The sequence below is a fragment of the Nycticebus coucang genome, chromosome 10 (assembly GCF_027406575.1).
Source record: "Nycticebus coucang isolate mNycCou1 chromosome 10, mNycCou1.pri, whole genome shotgun sequence".
Lineage (NCBI taxonomy): Eukaryota > Metazoa > Chordata > Mammalia > Primates > Lorisidae > Nycticebus > Nycticebus coucang.
Genome location: NC_069789.1, coordinates 91523781 through 91546550, shown reverse-complemented (window position 1 = coordinate 91546550; position 22770 = coordinate 91523781). Strand labels below are relative to the sequence as shown.

The 22770-nt window shown below is 34.9% G+C and overlaps 2 protein-coding genes across 6 annotated transcripts in view; both read right to left on the bottom strand.

Moving 5' to 3' along the window:
* Positions 1 to 22770, bottom strand: part of KIFAP3 (kinesin associated protein 3) — a 157231-nt gene that overhangs the window by 113678 nt on the left and 20783 nt on the right. For all 5 annotated transcript variants that reach the window (XM_053606013.1, XM_053606014.1, XM_053606016.1 and 2 more), the window contains exons 3-5: positions 10675 to 10829; positions 7279 to 7334; positions 6462 to 6603 (exon numbers count right to left, since the gene is read on the bottom strand). In XM_053606013.1, coding sequence (XP_053461988.1) covers positions 6462 to 6603; positions 7279 to 7334; positions 10675 to 10829 — 353 coding nt within the window. The remainder of the gene's footprint in view (positions 1 to 6461; positions 6604 to 7278; positions 7335 to 10674; positions 10830 to 22770) is intronic.
* On the bottom strand, positions 15329 to 15526 carry LOC128596336 (programmed cell death protein 6-like; the record flags this gene model as incomplete). Its single annotated transcript, XM_053606018.1, has 1 exon — positions 15329 to 15526. A coding segment is annotated over exon 1 (198 nt), but the record flags the coding sequence as incomplete, so codon positions are not given.

The window sequence follows — 22770 nt, the reverse complement described above, 5'->3', positions numbered from 1 at the left end:
ATAAAACAAATCTTTCATATATCTGCTTTATTTTTATCATGAGGAAAGTTAATGAATTGATTAATGAAAATTAACATATAAAGTTAATATAAAGTAATTTGTTTTCAAATCAATATTGGTATATGGCTTACCAAGTCTTTTTTTTTTTTTTTTTTTGTAGAGACAGAGTCTCACTTTATGGCCCTCGGTAGAGTGCCGTGGCCTCACACAGCTCACAGCAACCTCCAACTCCTGGGCTTAAGCAATTCTTTTGCCTCAGCCTCCCGAGTAGCTGGGACTACAGGCGCCCGCCACAACGCCCGGCTATTTTTGGTTGCAGTTTGGCCGGGGCTGGGTTTGAACCCGCCACCCTCGGTATATGGGGCTGGCGCCTTACGGACTGAGCCATAGGCGCCGCCCTACCAAGTTTTAATTAAAATAAAATGTCTGACAATTAAGGTTATGGGGGGGGGAAGCAGAAAGAGGGATGGAGGGAGGAGGGTGGGGCCTTAGTGTGTGTCACACTTTATGGGGGCAAGACATGATTGCAAGAGGGACTTTACCTAACAATTGCAATCAGTGTAACTGGCTTATTGTACCCTCAATGAATCCCCAACAATAAAAAAAAAAAAAAGAAGAAAAAAAAATAAAAATAAATAAAATGTCTGAATGTTAAAATATAGAAATCATAATTGTCTCTAATAGGTACTTGGGATCTATTGTACTTCATGAACTGCATCATCAGTATTTATGAAAATGTTCCATACTTTTTTTTTTTTTCTTTTGGCCGGGGCTGGGTTTGAACCCGCCACCTCGGGCATATGGGACCGGTGCCCTACTCCTTGAGCCACAGGCACTGCCCGAAAATATTCCATACTTGAGCTTTCTGGTCATTCAGATCATGAAACAAGAATCAGCTATTTTAGTTATAAATCCAGTTATTGATAAATTTCTTAGCAAACTGAAAAACATGATATTATTCACATTCACAATGTAAGGCACTAGAATCATGTAAGCTTTTAACAAAATTATTTTGGAGTCAAACAAGTATGCAATGCACATTAACACGTCTATGCTCCAAAAAGTCCTCCCTGATAAACAATCTGGCTTAACTTTGCTCGATCCAGTAATTCTCAAAGGCATTTTATCATTATAATTCAGAGAAAATATTATTTCTTAAAATACTATTTTACACAGATATATTCTTATACAATGTCATTAATCAGGCATAGGTTTAGTAACCTATTTGCAAAATTTTATTTCATTTTTCTGCTTTTGTTTACAGAAATGTCTCACTAAAAATAAGTAATAGGAACTGTAAAAAGCTTATTCAGAAATAACTACAATAAAATATAAACTTTATAAAAGGTCAAAGACAGCCCAAATTAACTTATAAATTGTTTACAATCAAATCAAAATCCCATCAAGTTTTTTCAAAGATAAAAGAAAATGATCTCAAAATGGCACAGAACACAAATATTCAAGACAAGCAAAGGCAACTGGGGGGTGGGGAGGGAAGCAACTTGGAGCATTTCTCTTACATATTCTAAAGCTCTAGTCAATATACAAAACAAAACAAAAGAAAACAAAATAACACACTGTAAAGTTTGGATATGGAAATCATCAATTATGATACTCCAATGGAATAGTACCTGCCACAGAACAAATTTTTAAGAAGTGTGTATTCAATAAAAGAATGGCAAGCATATAGTAGAAAAGACATTTCAAATACTTGGGAATGGAAGTAGTACTCACTAACTAGGAAGGAATAACTGGCTATCCAATGGGGAAGAGAGTAAAATTACATCTCTAACCTCCCATCTTTCACAAGAATGAATTCCAGGGCCAAGTATTTTTGGAATACTTGGCAGAGTAAGGACCTCCAAAAACCCACCACTGTGTAGATGAGTGACTGATAAAAATAAAAAAAAACTACTTTTTTAGAACTGTGGGAATTAACTAAAAGCTAACAACAATTCAGAGTGTTTGTTCAAGAGAAATGGCCAAATCTTTATAAGAATAGTGAGCTCTGTAACATTTCAACTTGCTCTAAGCACATCCCTCTGTACGACGCTGCAGTAGACTTAAAAACCATAGCATCACAAGGGTATCTGTCCAAACCAGCAGCCTGGCAACGGCTGTAGGGGGCAGAAGCATCTAAAGCTCCCCTAAAGCCCCATGCCAGAGAACTGTTGTTACCTACCTGGATGTATGATTAATAGCTCCCATCTTCAGAATTCATTTTTATTTGACCTGACTCAGAGATTGCTTGTGCAAACAGCTTTATAATCAAGGTATTTGTTGAAAACTACTGGTGACACCACCATAACTGACTGAGGCAGCCTTACCAGTTGAGGTTAACAAAAGGTTGACCAAAAACCTTGAAAAAGAAAAACTGAGAAATGAGCTATTCACAGGGGCTTTGAAAAGCTCAAATATATTCCTGGGACTTTAGGAGGCCACATATAGGTACAGAGATGTGTGTGTGCTAGGGAAAGACCTCAGACAGTTCTAAGCTTTCATGTCTATCTGCATTTGAGGCAATGTGCAAGCAGGAATTGAAAGCTAAAGCTTGCAAACTTCAAGCTTGAGCATTAAAGACATGCCCTAACATACACATTGAGTCCCTCAGCAAAAGTTGAGAGACTTATTATTAGGCATTTAAGTAAATATCCATCCAATCATCAGCTGACCACTAAGCTAACTGAGCAGAGACTTCAGTGGCCTCACAATGGATATAGACTTCATAGAATTAATCCAGGAAACTCACAAAACAAATAAACAGCATCAAGAATAAGTCCTGGGACAATGCGAATTTGATTTTCAGAGCTGCCACATGATATCATTTCAACAACAAAAATAATGAGTCATACAAAGAAATAGAAAGGAAATGGCCCACACTGAGGAAATAAAGCAGTCAATAGACACTGTCCATGAAGAAGCTTGGAGGTTGAATTTATGAGTCAAAGATTTTAAATGTGCTATTATAAACACATTCAATGAACTGAAGGAAAGGATATTAAGAAATTAAAGGACAATATACAAGGCTATGAAAATGATGTTTCACCAAAGAGTATCTATAGATATGAATTATAATGAAATTCAGATAGAAATTGCTTAGGTGAGAAGTACAATAACTGAAATAAAAAATTCACTGGAGGGTCTCAACAACAAATGTGAACTAGAAAATAAATAAATGAAATAAATGATAGGTCAATAGAGATGATATAATCTGAAAGAACAGAAAGGAAAAGAACAAAGAAAAATGGACAGGATTTTAAAGAGCTGTGAGGTACCATCAAGCATAGTAATAACACATATATAAAGAGAGAGAGAGGAAAGGGCAGAATAAATATTTAATGAAATACAGATAATCTCCGACTTAATAATGGTGTGACTTAACCATTTTTGCTTTATAATGGGTTTAGTGTAAGTATTAAATGAAAATTTGATTATAGTATTTTTAAACTTGTGATGGGTTTATTGGGATATAACCTCATCATAAATCAAGAAGCATCTTTAATGATCAAAAATTTCCTAGGTTTAATGAAAAATATTAATCTGCACCTCCAAGATGCTCAGTTAAACTCTAAGTAAGATAAACTTAAAGCTATTAAAACACATTATAGTCAAACTGGCCAAAGTGAAAGGCAAAGAGAATGTGGAAAGCAGCAAGAGAAAAGCAACTTAACACGTAATGTGAATATGGGTTCCTCAATAAGAGCAGCACCCGATTTCACATCAGAAACCCTGGAGACATGAAGGCAGTGGGGCCATATATTCAACCTGCTGAAGAAAAGTACTACCATATTAATAGTGATTTAAAAAGTGCTAAAAAAATTCTTTTCAAGGAAGAATTCTATATCAGCAAAACTGTCCTTTGAAAACTAAGGAAAATTAAATTATTTCCAGGTAGACAAAAATTCGAGAATTTCTTGCTAGCAGACCTTTTCTATACAAAATTCTATACAGAATTCTTCAGGCTGAAATCAAAGGACACTACAGTAACTTAAATCCACACCATGAAATAAAGGACACCAGCAAAGGTAACTATGTAGGTAAATAAAAAAGACAAAAAAACAATATTTCTGATTGTAGTCTTTTCTTCTACCTGATTTATAAGAATGATACATGTAGCAATAATTGTTATATAAATATATATAAATGTATAATACATGTTATAACAATAAGCTTATAACATACAGATGTAATTTGTGTAACTATAACCATACAGATGAGTGAGGAAGGAGGAAAGGTATATTAAAACAAAATTTTTGCATGCTGTTAAATTGAAGGTGGTATTAATTGGAACAAGATTGTTTTAAATTGTTAATTATAATCTCACTTGGAAAATAACTAAGGAAAATATCGTTAAAGAACAACAATGGGATTACTGGAAAATACAGATGATATAAACTAGACAATATTAATTTTGCACAAAAGAAGGCAAAAAAGAACAGAAAAGGTAACAGACATACAAAAAACTAATATAAAATGCTATATGTAAATCCTACCTTCAAGTAATTACATTATTGTGAAACTGACTAAACAATCTGAAGGATAAAAGTGAATTTAAAAACCTCCATTATCCAATCATATACCATCTAAAACAGCAACACTTTAGATTCAAAGACACAAATAAGGTAAAAGGGATGGAAAAAGATGTATTATGCAAAAAAAAAGACCAACTGATGGAGGAAAAAAAAATTTTAAATACATACAAAAAGATTGAGGGTTCAGAAAATAAATATTCAAGAAGTGAAAATTATATATATTATGCATGAATGTACATATATACATAATATTTAAGATATGAATACAAACTTTACAGTGTAAGAATTTCAAAAGTCTAGTAACATGAGAAAAAAATTCATTAGAAATCAGGTAAATTGAATTTAAAATAAGGAGATATTATTACCAACAACACAATGACAAAAATTTAAAAGCCTGATACTTTCATATTTCATTGGTATGAGGATACAGTGGCACAACTATTTCAGAGGGCAATTTGGCAATATTCCTTAAGACATTATGACCTTCATTTCTGTATGACCTTCATTTCTGTGTAAAGACCTTAACGAATCCTTGTTTGTGCATGTAATATGTATGTACAGAGGTGTTCATTGTTTCCTACTGAAAAAAATGCAGAAACAATCTAATAACCATTGACAAAGATATGGCTAAAGAATATGTATAACTTCATAAAGTACAATAATCAAAAGTAGCTTAAACACTGTGTTTATATGTTCCCATGAACACTACTGTAAGAAAGAAAAACAAGAAGTGTTATACTATTTATATAAAGATTCACATAAAGCATATTTAATACAGAAAAAAATCTGCACATACATATATAAGAAAGTATGAAAAAAATGTGGAAGAATATACTCCAAACCCATAACAGAGCATAATGGGGATTCTACCTGTAATAATCTAATTCTTTTAAAATAATATATTTTTACATAGTTCTATATTTTTAAAATACTTAAAATATAAAAACTTCCTAATTGGAATTTCGGTATTATCCTATAGCTCTCTGGGTATATGCTCCAAGCTACAAACTACTGGTTTGTACAGCTAGAGGAGAGCTATACTCTAGCTCTCCAAAAAGCAATTTGGAGACCATCAAAAGGAATTTTCTCTCATATGACACAAATCACACAGTAATGACATCTTTTATGTTATATTTAGCAAAAGTATGACCAGAAAATGATGCATTTAAAATAATTCTATAGTGGTAATACTGGGAAAAGAGTTTAAGAATATTATATCACCTTTTTCTTTTACTACCAAGCACTTCTAGTGAAGCAAATGATGTCAAATTAAATCTAAATGAAATGATAAAGATTAATAGCTTTTGCTGTGCTGAGAAAAACTAACACTGGAACTCAATTTAATAAAAACATGGTATACAGGGTGGTGCCTGTGGCTCAGTGGGTAGGGCGTTGGCCACATATACCGAGGGTGGTGGGTTTGAACCTGGCCCTGGCCAAATTGCAACAACAAAAAAATAGCCGGGCGTTGTGCTGGGAGACTGAGGCAGGAGAAACGCCTGAGCCCAGGAGTTGGACCAAGGGCAATAGAGTGAGACCCTGTCTCTAAAAAAAAAAAAAAAAGGTATACATACTTGCACAATTGTCAAAAGTTTGATCTTGTATCTTAATTGAAAGTATAAAAACTTTTCCATAGTAGAAGAAAGATACATTACTATTAATGCTTGATTTTCCTTGTTAAAATCAAATGGTTTGTGAGTTCTCTAGAGAATATTTAAATGCATACTTTCATGTTAAGAAATATGAAGAAGGGGGTGGGGAAGGGATAAAAAAAATAAGTATGAAGAAGAAGGAAGGCAATGAAGAGCTACAAAATATATGCATTCCTAAGTTTGGTATAAATAATTTTAAGCTTATTCTTCTATTATAAAAAATTTTAAATGTTTCATAATAATTTTTCTATTTTTAATATTTATAGTTATAAATCACCATTCAATAGCAGTTCTTCCAAGTTATCAGGATTTCGAGCAAGCTGCAAGATCAAAGCAGAACCCCGAACCTTGTCAGGAATATCTTCATATAATAACTCAATGTATTCATCCATGTCGTTAATGTTAGCAACTTCATCAATCTGAAACAAAGGAAAAGGCAGGAAGTAGTTGACAATGCTCGACAGGTCCACGGTCAAAGAAATGATATTCCGTCCACAATAAACCCTTTATAAGGACAAACAAATTTCCAAAGAACTCATAGTAGCCATCTTTTTGGATAGGAAAATTTTAGACCTTTGAGTACTAGGACTCCGATGTAGAACCATATGACAAAATGGGATGTATGCAAAGTCTAAAAATTGGCTGTAAATATAAATATCTTAAATGTAATATAAATAATTCTGTATCTACTATAATGGATTCAACAATATTTCAAAACATTACAATAAAAATATTTAAAACAGTTTGGTCGATTGTTGATCAAAATAGATCATCTAGAAAGTACAATTGCCTTTATCAATTAAATACTGATTCTCTAATTTTTAGGTCTAAGTTCAATAATTTTTTAAAAATTCCATATCCAATTAATGTGGTTGTGTACATTACTGACAGTAAAAGCCAATCCCTTAGAATCAGTTCTTTATGCTGCAGTCCCCAAGGCTAAACACCTGTTAGGAGCCCAGCCACAGAGCTCCACTGACCCTCCTTCCCACCTTCTACCCGGGTTCATGGAAAAATTGTGAAATGAAACCAGTCCCTGGTATCAAAAGGTTAGAGACTGCTAGTCTGTTAGAACAGAATACATATACTCTTACCTCCATTCCTTCAAAAGGAGGTGGATCTTTAGGCTTGCTTGATTTTTCTTTTTTCTCTATAAAAAGATTTTTTTTAAATAAGAAGAATTAGTTTTTAGGGTTTCTGGATAATTTTTATTTTCAGTAGCTGAATTTAATTCTAGATAAACAAGAGATATTAAAACTAAATAGTTTATCAAATAATCTATCTTTTTTCCAATGTACAAAAAGGCTCACGTATAATCCATCTGTTCTAATGAAAATATCAAGGAGAGTATAAGTTAATAAATCTATAACTAATCCCCAAGTTATGCTGGGTAGCAATTTCAATTTCCTCCTGGATTAACTTTTGGGGTATGTAAGGTACACAGCAAGACTTGTCAACAAGAAGCAATACTATTCTAAGTATCATCTCTTTCCCTTCCTAATTCAAATTTAAAGTGGGAATAAGAAAACGATAAGGCAAAAAAAAAAAGTGACTTCAGTAATATAAAAACTGAAATGAAAATTAACAAAGCAAAAGGATTTAAAATGACTTTGGTACATTTAAAAGCTAAAATAAAGAATACCTGTTAACTGATTCTTTTTAACAAGTAAAATTAAGATCATACATTAAAAGGAGAATCTTTTAATATTTGAATTTTAATTTGCTGTTTTAATGTGAATTCATTTAATTCTCACTTATTCCCCCCAAAATTAAAGATATCCAAAAATGTTAAACAAAACTTTGAGCACTTATTACATTTAATTATTTTATTAATAGCATAATTTCCTTTTTCTTTCTTTCTTTCTTTTTCTTTTTTTTTTGAGACAGAGTTTCACTTTGTTGCCCTTGGTAGAGTGCCATGGCATTATAGCTCACAGCAACCTCAAACTCTGGGGCTCAAGTAATCCTATTGCCTCAGCCTCTCCAGTAGCTGGGACTATAGGCGCCCAACCACAACACCCAGCTATTTTTAAAGATGGGGGCTCGCTCTTGCTCAGGTTGGCATAATTTCATCTTTTTTTTGAGACAAAATCTCACTATGTCCCCCTTGGTTGAGTGCCGTAGCGTCAAAGCTCACAACAACCTCAAACTCTTGGACTTAAATTATTCTCTTGCCTCAGTCTCCCAGTAGCTGGGACTACAGGTGCCCGCTACAACGCCCAGCTGTTTTTTTGTTATTGTTGTCATTGTTGTTTAGCAGGCCCTGGCCGGGTTCGAACACATCAGCATCAGTGCATGTAGCCGGCACCCTAACCACTGAGCAAAAGGAGCTGAGCCCATAATTTCATTTTTTAACAAAAGACACTATCAGAATACTTTTGTGATCTGGCTCAAAAACTTCATCAATCCATGTGCATTAAAGTAAGTTAATAGCATCAATATTTTAATTCTAAAATTTGAAAATAAATACATATAATAGAATTAGTCCTTATTATTTACAGAGGATAGCAGCTATTCTAGATAAGGTCGTGTATTCTCAACAGTTAAACTTTGCCTAAAACAAATAATTTACTATGACAGTGGTGGTTTTAATTAAGCAAAGGAAAAAAATCATTTAAGGTAATGAATCACATAATAAAAACAGTATTATTGTTTTGTTTTAATTACTTTCAGGGTAAGGTTTCTGGTTTTGAAATATTGAATACTAAGCAAAAGCTAAAAGCTAAGAAAATTGAATAGTTTTTAAAAATACGTTTATAATATAGTAAAGTATTTCATATGTCTTGAACTATAGAGAAAAATCTTGATTTGAATTATTTTATCCACATATGATGACATGGAAATTGTTTCATAGTCATCTACTTCTGGGGACAGAGGAAAAAAAACTGACTTATCCTGAAAATTCAGTGAAAGAGCTTTTACTAATTTAAGGATGCTTTATTATACATGCCTTCAGAATTATATTAATTTGGCACTAGGAAAGATCAATTTTAACTACATGGAACAACCCACAATAAGTACACACAGATTTACATTGCTCACTTTGAAATTATTTGAAGATGCTCTCTCATCATTTATAGACATCTTAAGAATATTCTAACATAAAATATTTGTTAAACAAAAATTTTTCTAGATATTTTCATTTCTACATAGCTACCACTTATTAATAATTAGCAAGAATAGTACACACTGAGTATCAGCTATGTGATTGGAAGCAATCAAATTCAAAATGCCTATTTTTGATTTACAATCATATAATTCCCTCAACAAATATACAACAATCATATAATATGTGTTATATACTATATTCACAACTATTAGGCACAAGGCATTTGTTGTGGCTAGAGAGAGAATGATTAATTTGAAAAAGATCCAAAGAAAATTTTCTTTTATATTTTTCTACTTAGTCCAATCAAAACTTGAGCAATTATGTTATTTTTGTTGTTGTTAGAATAATCTAAAGTAGTCTAAAATAATTTAGAATTCATCAGTGTTAAAAGATATGTAACCTTAGTACATACCATGAAATGAGAAAACTAAGAATTCAATATCATTAGATGACTTTCTATTTAAATATCTGTTTTTGTTTTGATTTCTGCTTCAGATTGTTTGAAAATGTCTTCCATAAATAATCATTTTCTTACATCTAATATATTCGTGGCTTTGTTTTTCTATGAGAGAATTGAAGATAAGAGAATAGCAACAATGGAGACACTGAGAAATGAAATAATAGTATTTTCCTAAGAAAAATTAATAAAAGTTTTATCTTTTTATTTTTTTGTAGAGACAAAGTCTCACTTTATCACTCTGGGTAGAGTACCCAGGAGTCACATAGCTCACAGCAACCTCCAACTCCTGGGCTTGCGATTCTCTTGCCTCAGCCTCCCGAGTAGCTGTGACTACAGGTGCCAGCCACAATGCCCAGCTATTTTTTGTTGCAGTTTGGCCAGGGCCCGGTTTGAACCCGCCACCCTTGGTATATGTAGCTGGCGCCCTACCCACTGAGCCACAGGCGCCACCCAATAAAAGTTTTATCTTAATGATAGTCTGACTCTAAAGCATATAATATATATTTCTAACACCTTAAAAATTCATTTAAATTATATATCAATAAAGACTTTATAAAATATCAGACTACTTGGGGCAAAGAAAATAGGTTTTTTTTCCTCAAATTCTGTACTATTCCTTTAGTGTCATCAGCATGATAGGCATATTTCCTTTTTTATTCCATATTTCAGTATATGTGTACATATATACACAAAATGAAAAATTATCAGATAATTTTATGTAGAGGTTTCTAATATAAACTCTAGTAGAAGGAAAGGAAACATGTTTATTCTTTCATTTGCTTATTCCTTTATAGAACTGGTGAAAACAAATAAACAAACAAGCAAATAAACAAATAAGAAAACCCCCCAAAACTCAAATAGCTAAAGTACAAATTATCAAACAACTCTGGTTGTGCACCAAAAGCCAGGAATTCTACCTACCTTTTCCTGACAATGAATCACGGCGGTTCTGCAGATAGTACAATAGCTGTTCTACCTCATTTAATTTTGAGGGATGAATGAGTTTACATTCTTCAACCACCTTCCTTGCCAGGGAAGTTATATCTGTGTTGGCATTGAGACTCTTAAGTCGAATGCTGCAAATATATCAGAAGTTTACAACTCAGATAATGTGTAAGCGATAGCTTCAGTAATACTAAAGGGTGTCCCAAAGGTTGACACACATAGGAAATAGACAAACTTACATTTTATATTATATATTTTATTTTAAGTATCAACAAAAAAATATTTTATAAAATATTGTAATGTTTTATAAATAAAGGTACATTTAGCTACAATTTCCCATTTTCCCTATATATGTATGAATATACACCCTGTACGTTAAAATAAATTATATGTTGTAAATTATTATTGAGTCTATATGTGCCTGGTCATAGACTTTTTTTTAAATTTAATTTTATTATTAAATCATAGCTGTGTACATTAAAGCGATCATGGGGCACCATACACTGGTTTTATGGACCATTTGACATATTTCGTCACACTGGTTAACATAGCCTTCCTGGCATTTTCTTAGTTATTGTGTTAAGACAATTATTTACTAAGTTTCACATGTACCCTTGTAAGATGCACCGTACATGTAATCCCACCAATCACCCTCCCTCCGCCCATCCTACCCCCTCCTTTCCCTTCCTCTCCCCCTTCCCCATATTCTTAGGTTATAACTGGGTTATAGCTTTCATATGAAAGCCATAAATTAGTTTCATAGCAGGGCTGAGTACATTGGATACTTTTTCTTCCATTCTTGAGATACTTTACTAAGAAGAATATGTTCCAGCTCCATCCATGTAAACATGAAAGAGGTAAAGTCTCCATCTTTCTTTAAGGCTGCATAATATTCCATGGTGTACATATACCACAATTTATTAATCCATTCGTGGATCGATGGACACTTGAGCTTTTTCCATGACTTAGCAATTATGAATTGGGCTGCAATAAACATTCTGCTACAAATATCTTTGTTATGATGTGATTTTTGGTCTTCTGGATATATGCCTAGTAGAGGAATTATAGGATTGAATGGCAGATCTATTTTTAGATCTCTAAGTGTTCTCCAAACATCTTTCCCAAAGGAATGTCTTAATTTGCATTCCCACCAGCAGTGTAGAAGTGTTCCCTTTTCTCCACATCCATGCCAACATCTCTGGTCTTGGGATTTTGTGATATGGGCTAATCTTACTGGAGTTAGATGATATGTCAAAGTAGTTTTGATTTGCATTTCTCTGATGATTAAAGATGATGAGCATTTTTTCATATGTCTGTAGGCCGTGCGCCTGTCTTCTTCAGAGAAGATTCTCTTCAAGTTCCTTGCCCAGTCTGCGATGGGATCACTTGTTCTTTTCTTACTTATACGTTTGAGTTCTCTCTGGATTCTGGTTATTAAACCTTTGTGGGAGACAAAACCTGCAAACGTCTTCTCCCATTCTGAGGGCTTGTCTGCTTGCTTTACTTACTGTGTTCTTGGCTGTGCAGAAGCTTTTTAGTTTGATCAGGTACCAGTAGTGTATTTTTGAAGCTGCTTCAATTGCCTGGGGGGGAGGGAGGAGGGGAAGGGGTCCTCCTCATAAAATATTCACCTAGACCGATTTCTTCAAGAGTTTTCCCTGCACTCTCTTCTAGTATTTTTATAGTTTCACGTCTTGAGTTTAAATCTTTAATCCAGTGAGAGTCTATCTTAGTTAATGGTGAAAGGTGTGGGTCCAGTTTCAGTCTTCTATAGGTCACCAGTCAGTTCACCCAGCACTATTTGTTTAATAGGGAATCTTTTCCCCACTGAATGTTTTTAATTGGCTTGTCAAAGATCAAATAACGGCAAGTAGCTGAGTTCATCTCTTAGTTCTCTATTCTGTTCCATACATCTACCTCTCTGTTTTTGTGCCAGTACCATGCTCTTTTGATCACTATCGATTTATAGTATAGTCTGAGGTCTGGTAGCATGATTCCTCCTGCTGTGTTTTTATTTCTGAGTAATGTCTTGGCTATTTGAGTTTTTTTCTGATTCCATATAAAACAAAGTATTATTTTCTCAAGATCTTTAAAGTATGACAGTGGAGCTTTAATAGGGATTGCATTAAAATTGTATATTGCTTTGGGTAATATGCACATTTTAACAATGTTGATTCTTCCCAGCCATGAGCATGGTATGTTTTTCCATTTGTTAACATTTTCAGTTATTTCTTTTCTTAGAGTTTCATAGTTCTCTTTATAGAGATCTTTCATGTCCTTTGTTAGATAAACACCCAAATATTTCATCTTCTTTGGCACTACTACCAATGGAATAGAGTCCTTAACTGTTTTTTTCAGCTTGACTATTGTTGGTATATATAAAGGCTACCGATTTATGAATGTTGATTTTGTAACCTGAGACACTGCTGTATTCCTTGATCACTTCTAAGAGTTTTATAGTAGAATCCCTGGTGTTTGCTAGATATACAATCATATCATCTGTGAAAAGCGAAAGTTTGATCTCTTATGACCCTATATGGATACCCTTGATCACCTTTTCTTCCCTAATTGTGGTGACTAAAACTTTCATTACAATGTTAAAGAGCAGTGGAGACAATGGGCAGCCTTGTTTGGTTCCTGATCTGAGTGGAAATGATTTCAGTTTAACTCCATTCAATACGATATTGGCTGTGGGTTTGCTATAGAAGGCCTCTATCAGTTTAAGAAATGTCCCTTCTATACCAATTTTCTTAAGTGTTCTGATCATGAAGGGATGCTGGATATTATCAAAAGCTTTTTCTGCATCAATTGAGAGAATCATATGGTCTTTATTTTTTAATTTGTTTATGTGCTGAATTATATTTATAGATTTATGTATATTGAACCAGCCTTGAGACCCTGAGATAAAATCGACTTGGTCGTGATGTATAATTTGTTTGATGTGTTGCTGGATTCTGTTTGTTAGGATCTTGTTGAATATTTTTGCATCTATATTCATTAGTGATATTGGTCTATAATTTTCTTTTTTGTTGGGTCTTTTCCTGGTTTGGGGATCAGGGTGATGTTTGCTTCATAGAACGTGTTGGGTAGTCTTCCTTTCTTTCTATATTTTGGAGCAGGTTGAGTAATATAGGTACCATTTCCTCTTTAAAGGTTTGGTAGAATTCTGACATGAAGCCATTTGGTCCCAGGCTTTTCTTTTTAGGGAGATTTTGTATGGTTGATGCTATTTCAGAACTTGATATGGGCCTGTTCAACGTTTCCACTTGATTCTGGCTAAGTGCTTCCAAGTATTGGTCAATTTCCTTCAGATTTTCATATTTCTGAGAATAAAGTTTCTTGTAATATTAATGAAGGATTTTTTGAATTTCTGAGGAGTCTGTTGTTATTCCTGATTGATAAAATTAGAGATTTTACTGTTTTTTTCCTGGTTAGGTTAGCCAAAGGTTTATCTATTTTATTCACGGTTTCAAAAAACCTACTTTTTGATTTATTGATCTGTTGTATAATTCTTTTGTTTTCAATTTCATTTAATTCTGCTCTAATTTTGGTTATTTCTTATCTTCTACTGGGTTTGGGGTTGGAATTTCTTCCTTTTCCAGTTGCTTGAGATGTCCCATTAAGTTGTTAACTTCCTCTCTTTCCATTCTCTTGAGGAAGGCTTGCAGTGCTATAAATTTCCCTCTTAGGACTGCCTTTGCGGTATACCAGAGGTTCTGCTAATTTGTGTCTTCATTGTCGTTTTGTTCCAAAAATTTGGCAATTTCCTTCTTAATCTCATTTATAACCCAGCTATCCTTCAGCGTAAGGTTATTTAACTTCCATGTTTTTGTATGAGTATGCAGGTTCCTGTTGTTACTGAGTTCAACTTTTATTCCAGGGTGGTCCGAGAAGATGCAAGGAATAATTTCTATTCCTTTAAATTTACTGAGGTTAGACTTGTGACCTATGATGTGATGGATTTTGGAGTATGCTCCATGGGCTGAAGAGAAGTATGTGTATTCAGTTTTGTTGGGATGAAATGTTCTGTAGATGTCCGCTAAATTCAAATGTTGGATGATTAGGTTTAAATCTAAAATTTCTTTGCTCAGCTTCTTATTGGAGGATCTTTCTAACACTGCCAAAGGAGTGTTAAAATCTCCAACTATTATGGAGCTGGAGGAAATCAAGTTGCTCATGTCTGTTAGAGTTTCTCTTATAAATTGAGGTGCATTCTGGTTGGGTGCATAAATATTAATAATTGAAATCTCATCATATTGAGTATTAATTACCCTTAACAAATAAGAAGTGACCATTCTTATCCTTCCTTATTTTTGTTGGTTTAAAGCCTATCGTATCTGCAAATAGAATCGCAACACCTGCTTTTTTCTGATTACCATTTACCTGAAATATGGACAACCATCCTTTCACCCTGAGTCTATATTTATCTTTTAAGGTAAGATGCAGCAAATATCTGGCTTGAGTTTTTGTATCCAGTCAGTCAACCTGTGCCTCTTTAGAGGACAGTTCAAGCCATTCACAGTAATGGAGAATATTGATAAGTCTGGTAAAATTTTGGATATTGAGTTTTTCAAAAGTCCATTGGACATTTTTAATCCTTTTGCCACTGTGGAAGTTGGAATTTGATCAAAAGTTTCTGAGTGAGTTTAAATGGAGTCCATGTGCCATTGGATAGTGCTTGCTGGAGCTCGTTGTCCGATATCACACCACTCCTATCTTTATCAACCCTCTGGAAGATGTTCCACGGGAAACTCTGATCTGGCAGCACCACGCCCACAGTAGAGCCGGGGCCAATCCCAGGATTGGGGCAGTAGGAGTAGGAGGCCATGAGCCAAGGCACACAGCTGGGCTGAGGCTCCAGAGGCCTGGTCATAGACTTTTTAAAAAATATTAAAGTATTAGATATAACTAATTAGGCTTAGAAAAATACAAGGCATTGATTTCCTTTGAGCTGGACAAACAAAACAATAAAAGAAACATAAAACTCTTTTTTGGACTTTCTAGGGAAAACAGCATATTCAGAGATCCTATTTTGAAATAATATTTATGTTAAATATTGGATGTGAGAATCCACAAATAAATAATTTTTTTAACCATACCATAATTGTTTATTTCTTGCAGTTAGGAAAAAGACCTAAAATTGGTATCTTTATTGGATACCAATAGTTGCTCTGGTGCTAGTTACAACAGTAAGTAGAGAAGGGAAAAATGAAATACATTTAAAGTTCCACATGAGGAATTTTGAAGAACAAATGAATATGAATACATTTTACACTTAGGTTAGCACATTAGAGAATAATAAACCAGCCCCTCCCTTCTTTTTAAGTTGATCGATGAGATTCACTGGAAACCCAAAAAGAAAAGATGGCTACAATTGCCTAGTTACATGGATTCATGGCCCAAGAATAAGCTATGAAAATACAAAATTAGGTACATAGTGAAGAGTCAAAGTGGTAACAAAAGACTCTGTTGTCAAGCAGTTGCTCCCATGTGAGGCTTATGTTAAGAAAGAAATGCAAGCAAGCAGCCAATGTATACAATTATTTCTTGGTGAAGGTGGCTAATTTTTGTTGAAGCGGGGAGAAATCTTAGAGAAATGTTCTGTAGTCAGCATTATTATTCAGATGTAGATGATTTCTCCTGAAACTAGACCAATAGAGTAATTTAAATACTATTCCAAGCTATATAGTGAGCCTTGAATTTGGTTCTCCAAGGACTCCGCGAGCCACCTAATAGCCTTTAATAAATTCTTTTTATGCTTACACTTGCTAGAATGGCTTCTAATGTTTGCAACAAGAATCCTAACAATATTCTGTCCTTTTGCCTTATTCTTTTCTTTAACAGATTTTGGGGGTTTTGTCTCTACCTGTAAGCCACTAAATTATTGATTACATTTTTATTTAGTTTTAGCATTTATCACAAGCTAGAGACAGAAAAAAGGGTCTCTTCAGACAAAAAACTTGAAAGCACTCCTTCATGTTTAATTTTTATAAATAATTGAGAAATCTTTTAAGTTTCAATAAATCTGACTGAGAAGAGGCATGACAGAAATTCTGAAAACAGATATTTGTAATTAGGCTTTTAAAGAGAAGTTTTAGGTTTACAGAAAAACTGTGCAGAAAGCGTAGTCCCAAACACACATCTCCACCTACACAGCTGACCCACAGTTTCTCCCATTTTTTCCTATAATTACCATCTTGTATTAGTGTGGTATGCTGTTACAAATGATAAAACGATATTTTTTTTTGACACATTAAAATTTGCTTTAATACTTTTGGGGGTGGGGAGGAAACACACTTGTAGTGAATGAACAAGAAACATTTTTATGCTATTATTTGTATCTACCATGCCATGAATTCATAGGGGAAGAGGTTCCAGTAGCTCGGGGAGGCACCTTGCCATTGAATGTGACAATGTGTTGATTGACTTTTGAATTTGTGGGAAATAGGTTCCAGCACCTTGTATCACTGTTACATGGTGACTATTGGTTATCCTGTGTGCTATGCTGTACACATATTATGCCATGAGCTCATGGGGAATAAATAGGTTCTTGCACCTAAAAACATGGGTCCACTAGTACTCCTGTGTGCTATGTTATATGCTTATTATGCCATGAATTCACAGGGAATGGGTTCCAGGAGCTCAGGCTCCTTTCCATTAGTTCTCACAAAGTGGGCTTCTCTAGGTGGTGCAGGCTGGCGCTTCAGTTGAACCCAGGTACCTTTCCCTTTGGCTTCCTTCTTTTTCTGATCATTTTCTTTAATACGTTTCAGGAAGCTATCTCGGCTTTTAGAGTGCTTAATATGCTCAATACAAACATTAATCCTCTTCGCCCTTAACATTGTTGTTTACAACAATGCCAACAGCATGCTGGGTAACACTGTAGACTCTTCCAGTTTTGCCATGGTAACATTTGTGTGGCATGCCTTTTTGAACAGTACCCATTCCCTTGATGTCTACAATAGATTTCTTGTAGATTCACACATATGTGGCCAAAGAAACAACTCCATGTTTTCTAAAAGGCCTAGAGAACATGTATCGGGTGCCTCTCCTCTTTCCCTTTGCGTATGTCATTTTGGTGAATTACTGGAAGATGGCGTCTCCGGCCAAAAGTGATAAACCAATATTGATGCATATAATTATTAACTATAGTCCACAGTTTACATTAGTGCTCACTCCATATTGTATATAAGTTATATTCATTTTAGAAAATGAGTAATGCCATATTCCATTATAATATCATACACAATGGCTTTACTGCCCTAAAAATGCCCTACATGGTACCTCTTCTTCCTCCTGCACCCCTGGCAACCTCTAATCTTTTTACTGTATTTATGTTTTTGCCTTTTCCAGAATGTTACATAGTTGAAATCATATATTATGCAGCTTTTCCAGACTGGCTTCTTTACATTTAGGTTCCTTCCATGTCTTTTCATAGCTTGATAGTTCATTTCTTTTTACCACTGAATCATATGTGATTGTACAGATGTACCACAGTTTGTTTATCCATTGACCTATAGAAAGATATCTTATTTGCTTCCAATTGTTGGCAATTATAATAAATTATAAGTAAACTGCTATAAACATTTGTGTGCAGGTTTCTGTGTAAACAAGTTTTCAATTCATTTGGCTAAATACCTAAGAGCACAATTCCTGGACTGTATGGCAAGCTTGTTTAACTGGGTAAGAAACTGACACACTATCTTAGAAAATATGTAACATTACCATTTTGCATTCCCACCAATTATGAATGAGAGTTCCTGTTGCTCCACATCCTTGTCAGCATTTGGTACTGCCAGTGTTTTAGGTTTTAGTCATACTACTAAGTGTGTAGTAGCATTTTGTTGCTTTAATGTAAATAGTTTTTTTTTTTTTTAACTTTTTAAAGATCTGTTTTTTACCAACATATGTATTAGCCATCTGGCACATCTTTTTGTCCTACAGCCAGATGTTTTGCTTTTAATGTATAGTCTCTCTGCTAAATCTTTCATTAATTATAGAAGGCAGGAAAACAACAGTTAAAGAAAGGATTTTTCAAAAAATATCAACTATTTTATTTCAAAAGTCAACATATAGAATCTTCATTAGGTACCCTATGCCTATTAAGAACATCAAAACCCACAAAAAAGTAACCTTAGTATTTTGGGTAATATAATCATTAGTTTCTCATAAAGAAATCTTCAGAAAACTGGAAGTCTGTTGAGGATGGTTTTGTAAATTCTTTTGTCCAATAACAGAGAATGAAATATAAGTCTACCGGACTTGGAACATTACACTGACTACCCTAATTCAATGACACTTTTAATTATTTGAAAGTCAAATAATGTCTCAAGAGACTTTCACACATTCTCAAAATGTAAAAAAATCAGCCAGCAATCATAAACGCAATTGGAAGAGACAAAGTATGAAAGAACACAACAAACTTTGAGCATGGGAGTTAGAATTTACATATGTCTATGAATGTATATCTCTTCAACCTAGCGTATTACCTACAGGACTCAATTATCTTTAAGGAATTATTAGTGTAATTTAGTCCCCTAACACAAATAAGATGACCAAGAATGAGATCCCAATAAGATACTATGAAGCAGCTTCTCTTTGCAGGTTTTTATATACGAGGGTTTCTCAACTGCAACACCACTCAAATTTGGGCCTAATAATTCTAGGTTGTGGTGGCTGCTTTGTGCATTGTAAGATGTTTACAGTACTTGGCCTCTACACACTAGATTTCAATAGCACCCTTCCAGTTACGGCAAACAAAAATGTCTCCAGGCACTGCCAAACGTCACTTGTGAGAAAAATCACTCCCAGTTGAGAATCACCATTATTTACTCAAAATACAGTATTTTTCAGTGTGCTAAAAATATGATCACATGCATTCCTGGCAGCCCACATATACTTAATACCACCAAAACACAGGATAAATACAAATTTTTTCTAACTGAAGAGGAGAGCTAAGGGAAAATACTAGGTGATCTCAGACTTCTACTTCTGCTAAACTGTGGGAGAAGGTGATCGCCAGCACAACTGTAAGCTAACAAAAAAGACCAGTTCCCAAGGGAATCCTGAAAAGTATTGCAAAAGCAAGATGAAAAGTGAGTGCTATGAATGCTATGAGTGACTAAGAGATTTAAGACCAATTCCTTGAGTCAGAAAATCCTTGCCTTAATCCAGTCCTTTTCAGCGATTTTCTTTCTTTTTTTTGAATTTACATATATATATATATAAATTTTCTCTATACATACACATGTGTTTATTTGGTTTCCACTTTTTGCCTTTACAAAACTAAAAAGGCTTAAAATTTAATAACAATAACAATGTTTAAGGACTAGAAACACAAACCTCGTAAAAAATGAAGATAAATACATTCGGAAAAGAAATCAGATAATTGCTGCAACGAAATATTGAGCAATAATAATAATAATCCAAAAAAAAGTAACAATCACATTATCAGATAAGAGTATGTCAGTATAGAATGCTTTGACTCTGAGGTTCAGTATGGAGTCATTGGTTAAGTTCTTTTTGTTTTTTTTCCAAAGTCTCAAAAAATAGGTAACTAATATTTACAAAAAAAAATAGAAGATTATTTCAAAAAACAGATCATGCCAAATTGTATAGACATAGAAAAAGAAGAAATACTTCAAAATCATTCTACTTCTGGATATACCTGATGTTAAAATTGGAAAAAATATATAATTGGAGGGCGGAGCAAGATGGCAGCCGAGTAACAGCTTCCTTGCATCTGGGCACCGTGAGTCTGGGGATATGGGACTCCAGGCATCTCTGGCTGGTGGGATCTGCCTATCATCACCCCTGAGAGGATACAGGGAGTCAGCGAGAGACTTCTGGACCCCAAGAGGAGGACTAAAACAGTGGAAAACCGGCAAGTGGTCACGTGTGTTCAATCCGTCTAAAGCCGCCCGCAACTGTAAGTTCAGTAGCAGTGAGACTGCAAACCAGAAAGGCCTTACCTGTGAACTGTTTTGGTGTCTTTGGACTTGGCACTCAGCTGAACTGCCTTGGGGAGAGCCTGAGCGGGAGTGCGGAGAACGTTGGCCTTTGTCCAGGGCCACAGTCTGAGCCGCTGAGCCAGACGGAGCTAATAGAGTTTAGCTCTGGGTCACAGGCAGACATTGTGAGTGGTCTGCCCCGGCAAGCTCCGCCCTCAGGGTCGCAGAGCTGGAATTGGGTGGGAGCTGGTAACCCAGTGACCAAGTAGCCTAAGGGCGGGGTCTGAGCCACCTTGCAGCCCTAACCCTCGGAGGCAGAGGGAGACCAGTTTTGACACACAGGGTAAGTGGATAGCCACTTCAGCAGCGATTCCAGCGACAAGCACTTCCCTGAGAAAGCTTCTGCTCAGTAAGCGAACAAGTTCAAAGTGCCTTTTAAGTGGGCTGAAGAGAGATTTAGGGTGTCTACCTGCTGGGGTTTGAGAAACCAGCAGCCTCCAGTCATATCAGAACTGTGATTAACATCTCATACCCCAGAAGACCACGTGTTGCCCAGACAATATTCAATAACATATACATACTGCTTTGTTTTTGGTTGTGTTTTTTTTTTGTTGTTTTTTTTTTTTTTTTTGGTTTGGTTGTGTTTTTTGTTTATTTTGATGTTGTGGATTGTTGTTTTGTTTTTTAAGTTCAACCTTTTCCATACAGATCCTTTTTCTTTCTCAATTTTTCTAGTTAAATTATAATTTCCCCTTGCTGCCTATTTCAATAATTAGAACTTCATTTTTGTTAGTGTTTCTACCGCTATTATTTGTTTTTTCCAGCCAATTTTATCCCGTAAATTTTATCCCGTAAAGTTTTCTGTTTGCTTGCTTTGGTTTGATTTATAGCATTGTTGTCTTTCCTCTCTACTTGGCGGAGGTGGGGTACTGTGTCTGATCAGGTTAGCAAAGAGCTGCTGACCTCAAGGGAACCACCCCACTGGGCACCAACAGAAGGTGGTTTTTTTTTTTTTTTTTTTAAGGTTGTATCAAAGTACCCTACTGTACACCTATATTGCTCTGTCCCCCTCTTTCTGTGCCTCTCTTCTTTTTGTCAATATTCCTTTTACCCACCCCCTTTCCTTTCTCTATTTTTCTTTTTTTTTTTCTTATCACTCGGTCCTCCTTTCTTTCATCCCTTTTTTGCTCTTAAACCTTCTCACTCTTCTGGTCCTGTAACACTTAGTCCACAGGCACGAGAACTTAAAGAGCAAGAGGAAGTGAAAGGAAAATTAGGGCAAGGAAACAGACAAAAGAAATCATCCATGAGGAAGAATCAGCAGAAAACTCCAGGCAACATGAAGAACCAGTCCAGAACAACCCCGCCAAGGGACCATGAGGTAGCTACTGCAGAGGATCCACCTATACAGAAATGGAATTTAGAATACACATGTTGAAAACAATGAAAGAAATGATGGAAACAATGAAGGAAACTGCTAATAAAGTGGAAAATAACCAAAAGGAAATCCAAAAATAGAATCAAATCAGAGATGAACGATATGAAAAATATAAAAAGGATATAGCAGAGCTGAAGGAAATGAAACAGTCAATCAGGGAACTTAAAGATGCAATGGAAAGTATCAGCAACAGGTTAGACCATGCAGAAAAAAGAATTTCAGAGGTAGAAGACAAAGTTTTTGAGATAACTCAGTAAAAGAGGCAGAAAAGAAGAGAGAGAAAGCAGAACGTTCACTGTCAGAATTATGGGACTTTATGAAGCGTTCCAACATACGAGTTATAGGAATCCCAGAAGGGGAAGAAGAATGCCCCAGAGGAATGGAAGCCATACTAGAGAATATTATAAAAGAAAATTTCCCAAATATCACCAAAGATTCTGACACACTGCTTTCAGAGGGCTATCGGACCCCAGGTCGCCTCAACTCTAACCGAGCTTCTCCAAGACACATTGTGATGAACCTGTCCAAAGTCAAGACAAAAGAAAAGATTCTGCAACCTGCCAGGAGTAAGCGCCAGTTGACCTACAGGGGCAAATCCATCAGAGTGACCGCAGACTTCTCTAATGAAACTTTCCAAGCAAGAAGACAATGGTCATCTACCTTTAATCTACTTAAACAGAACAA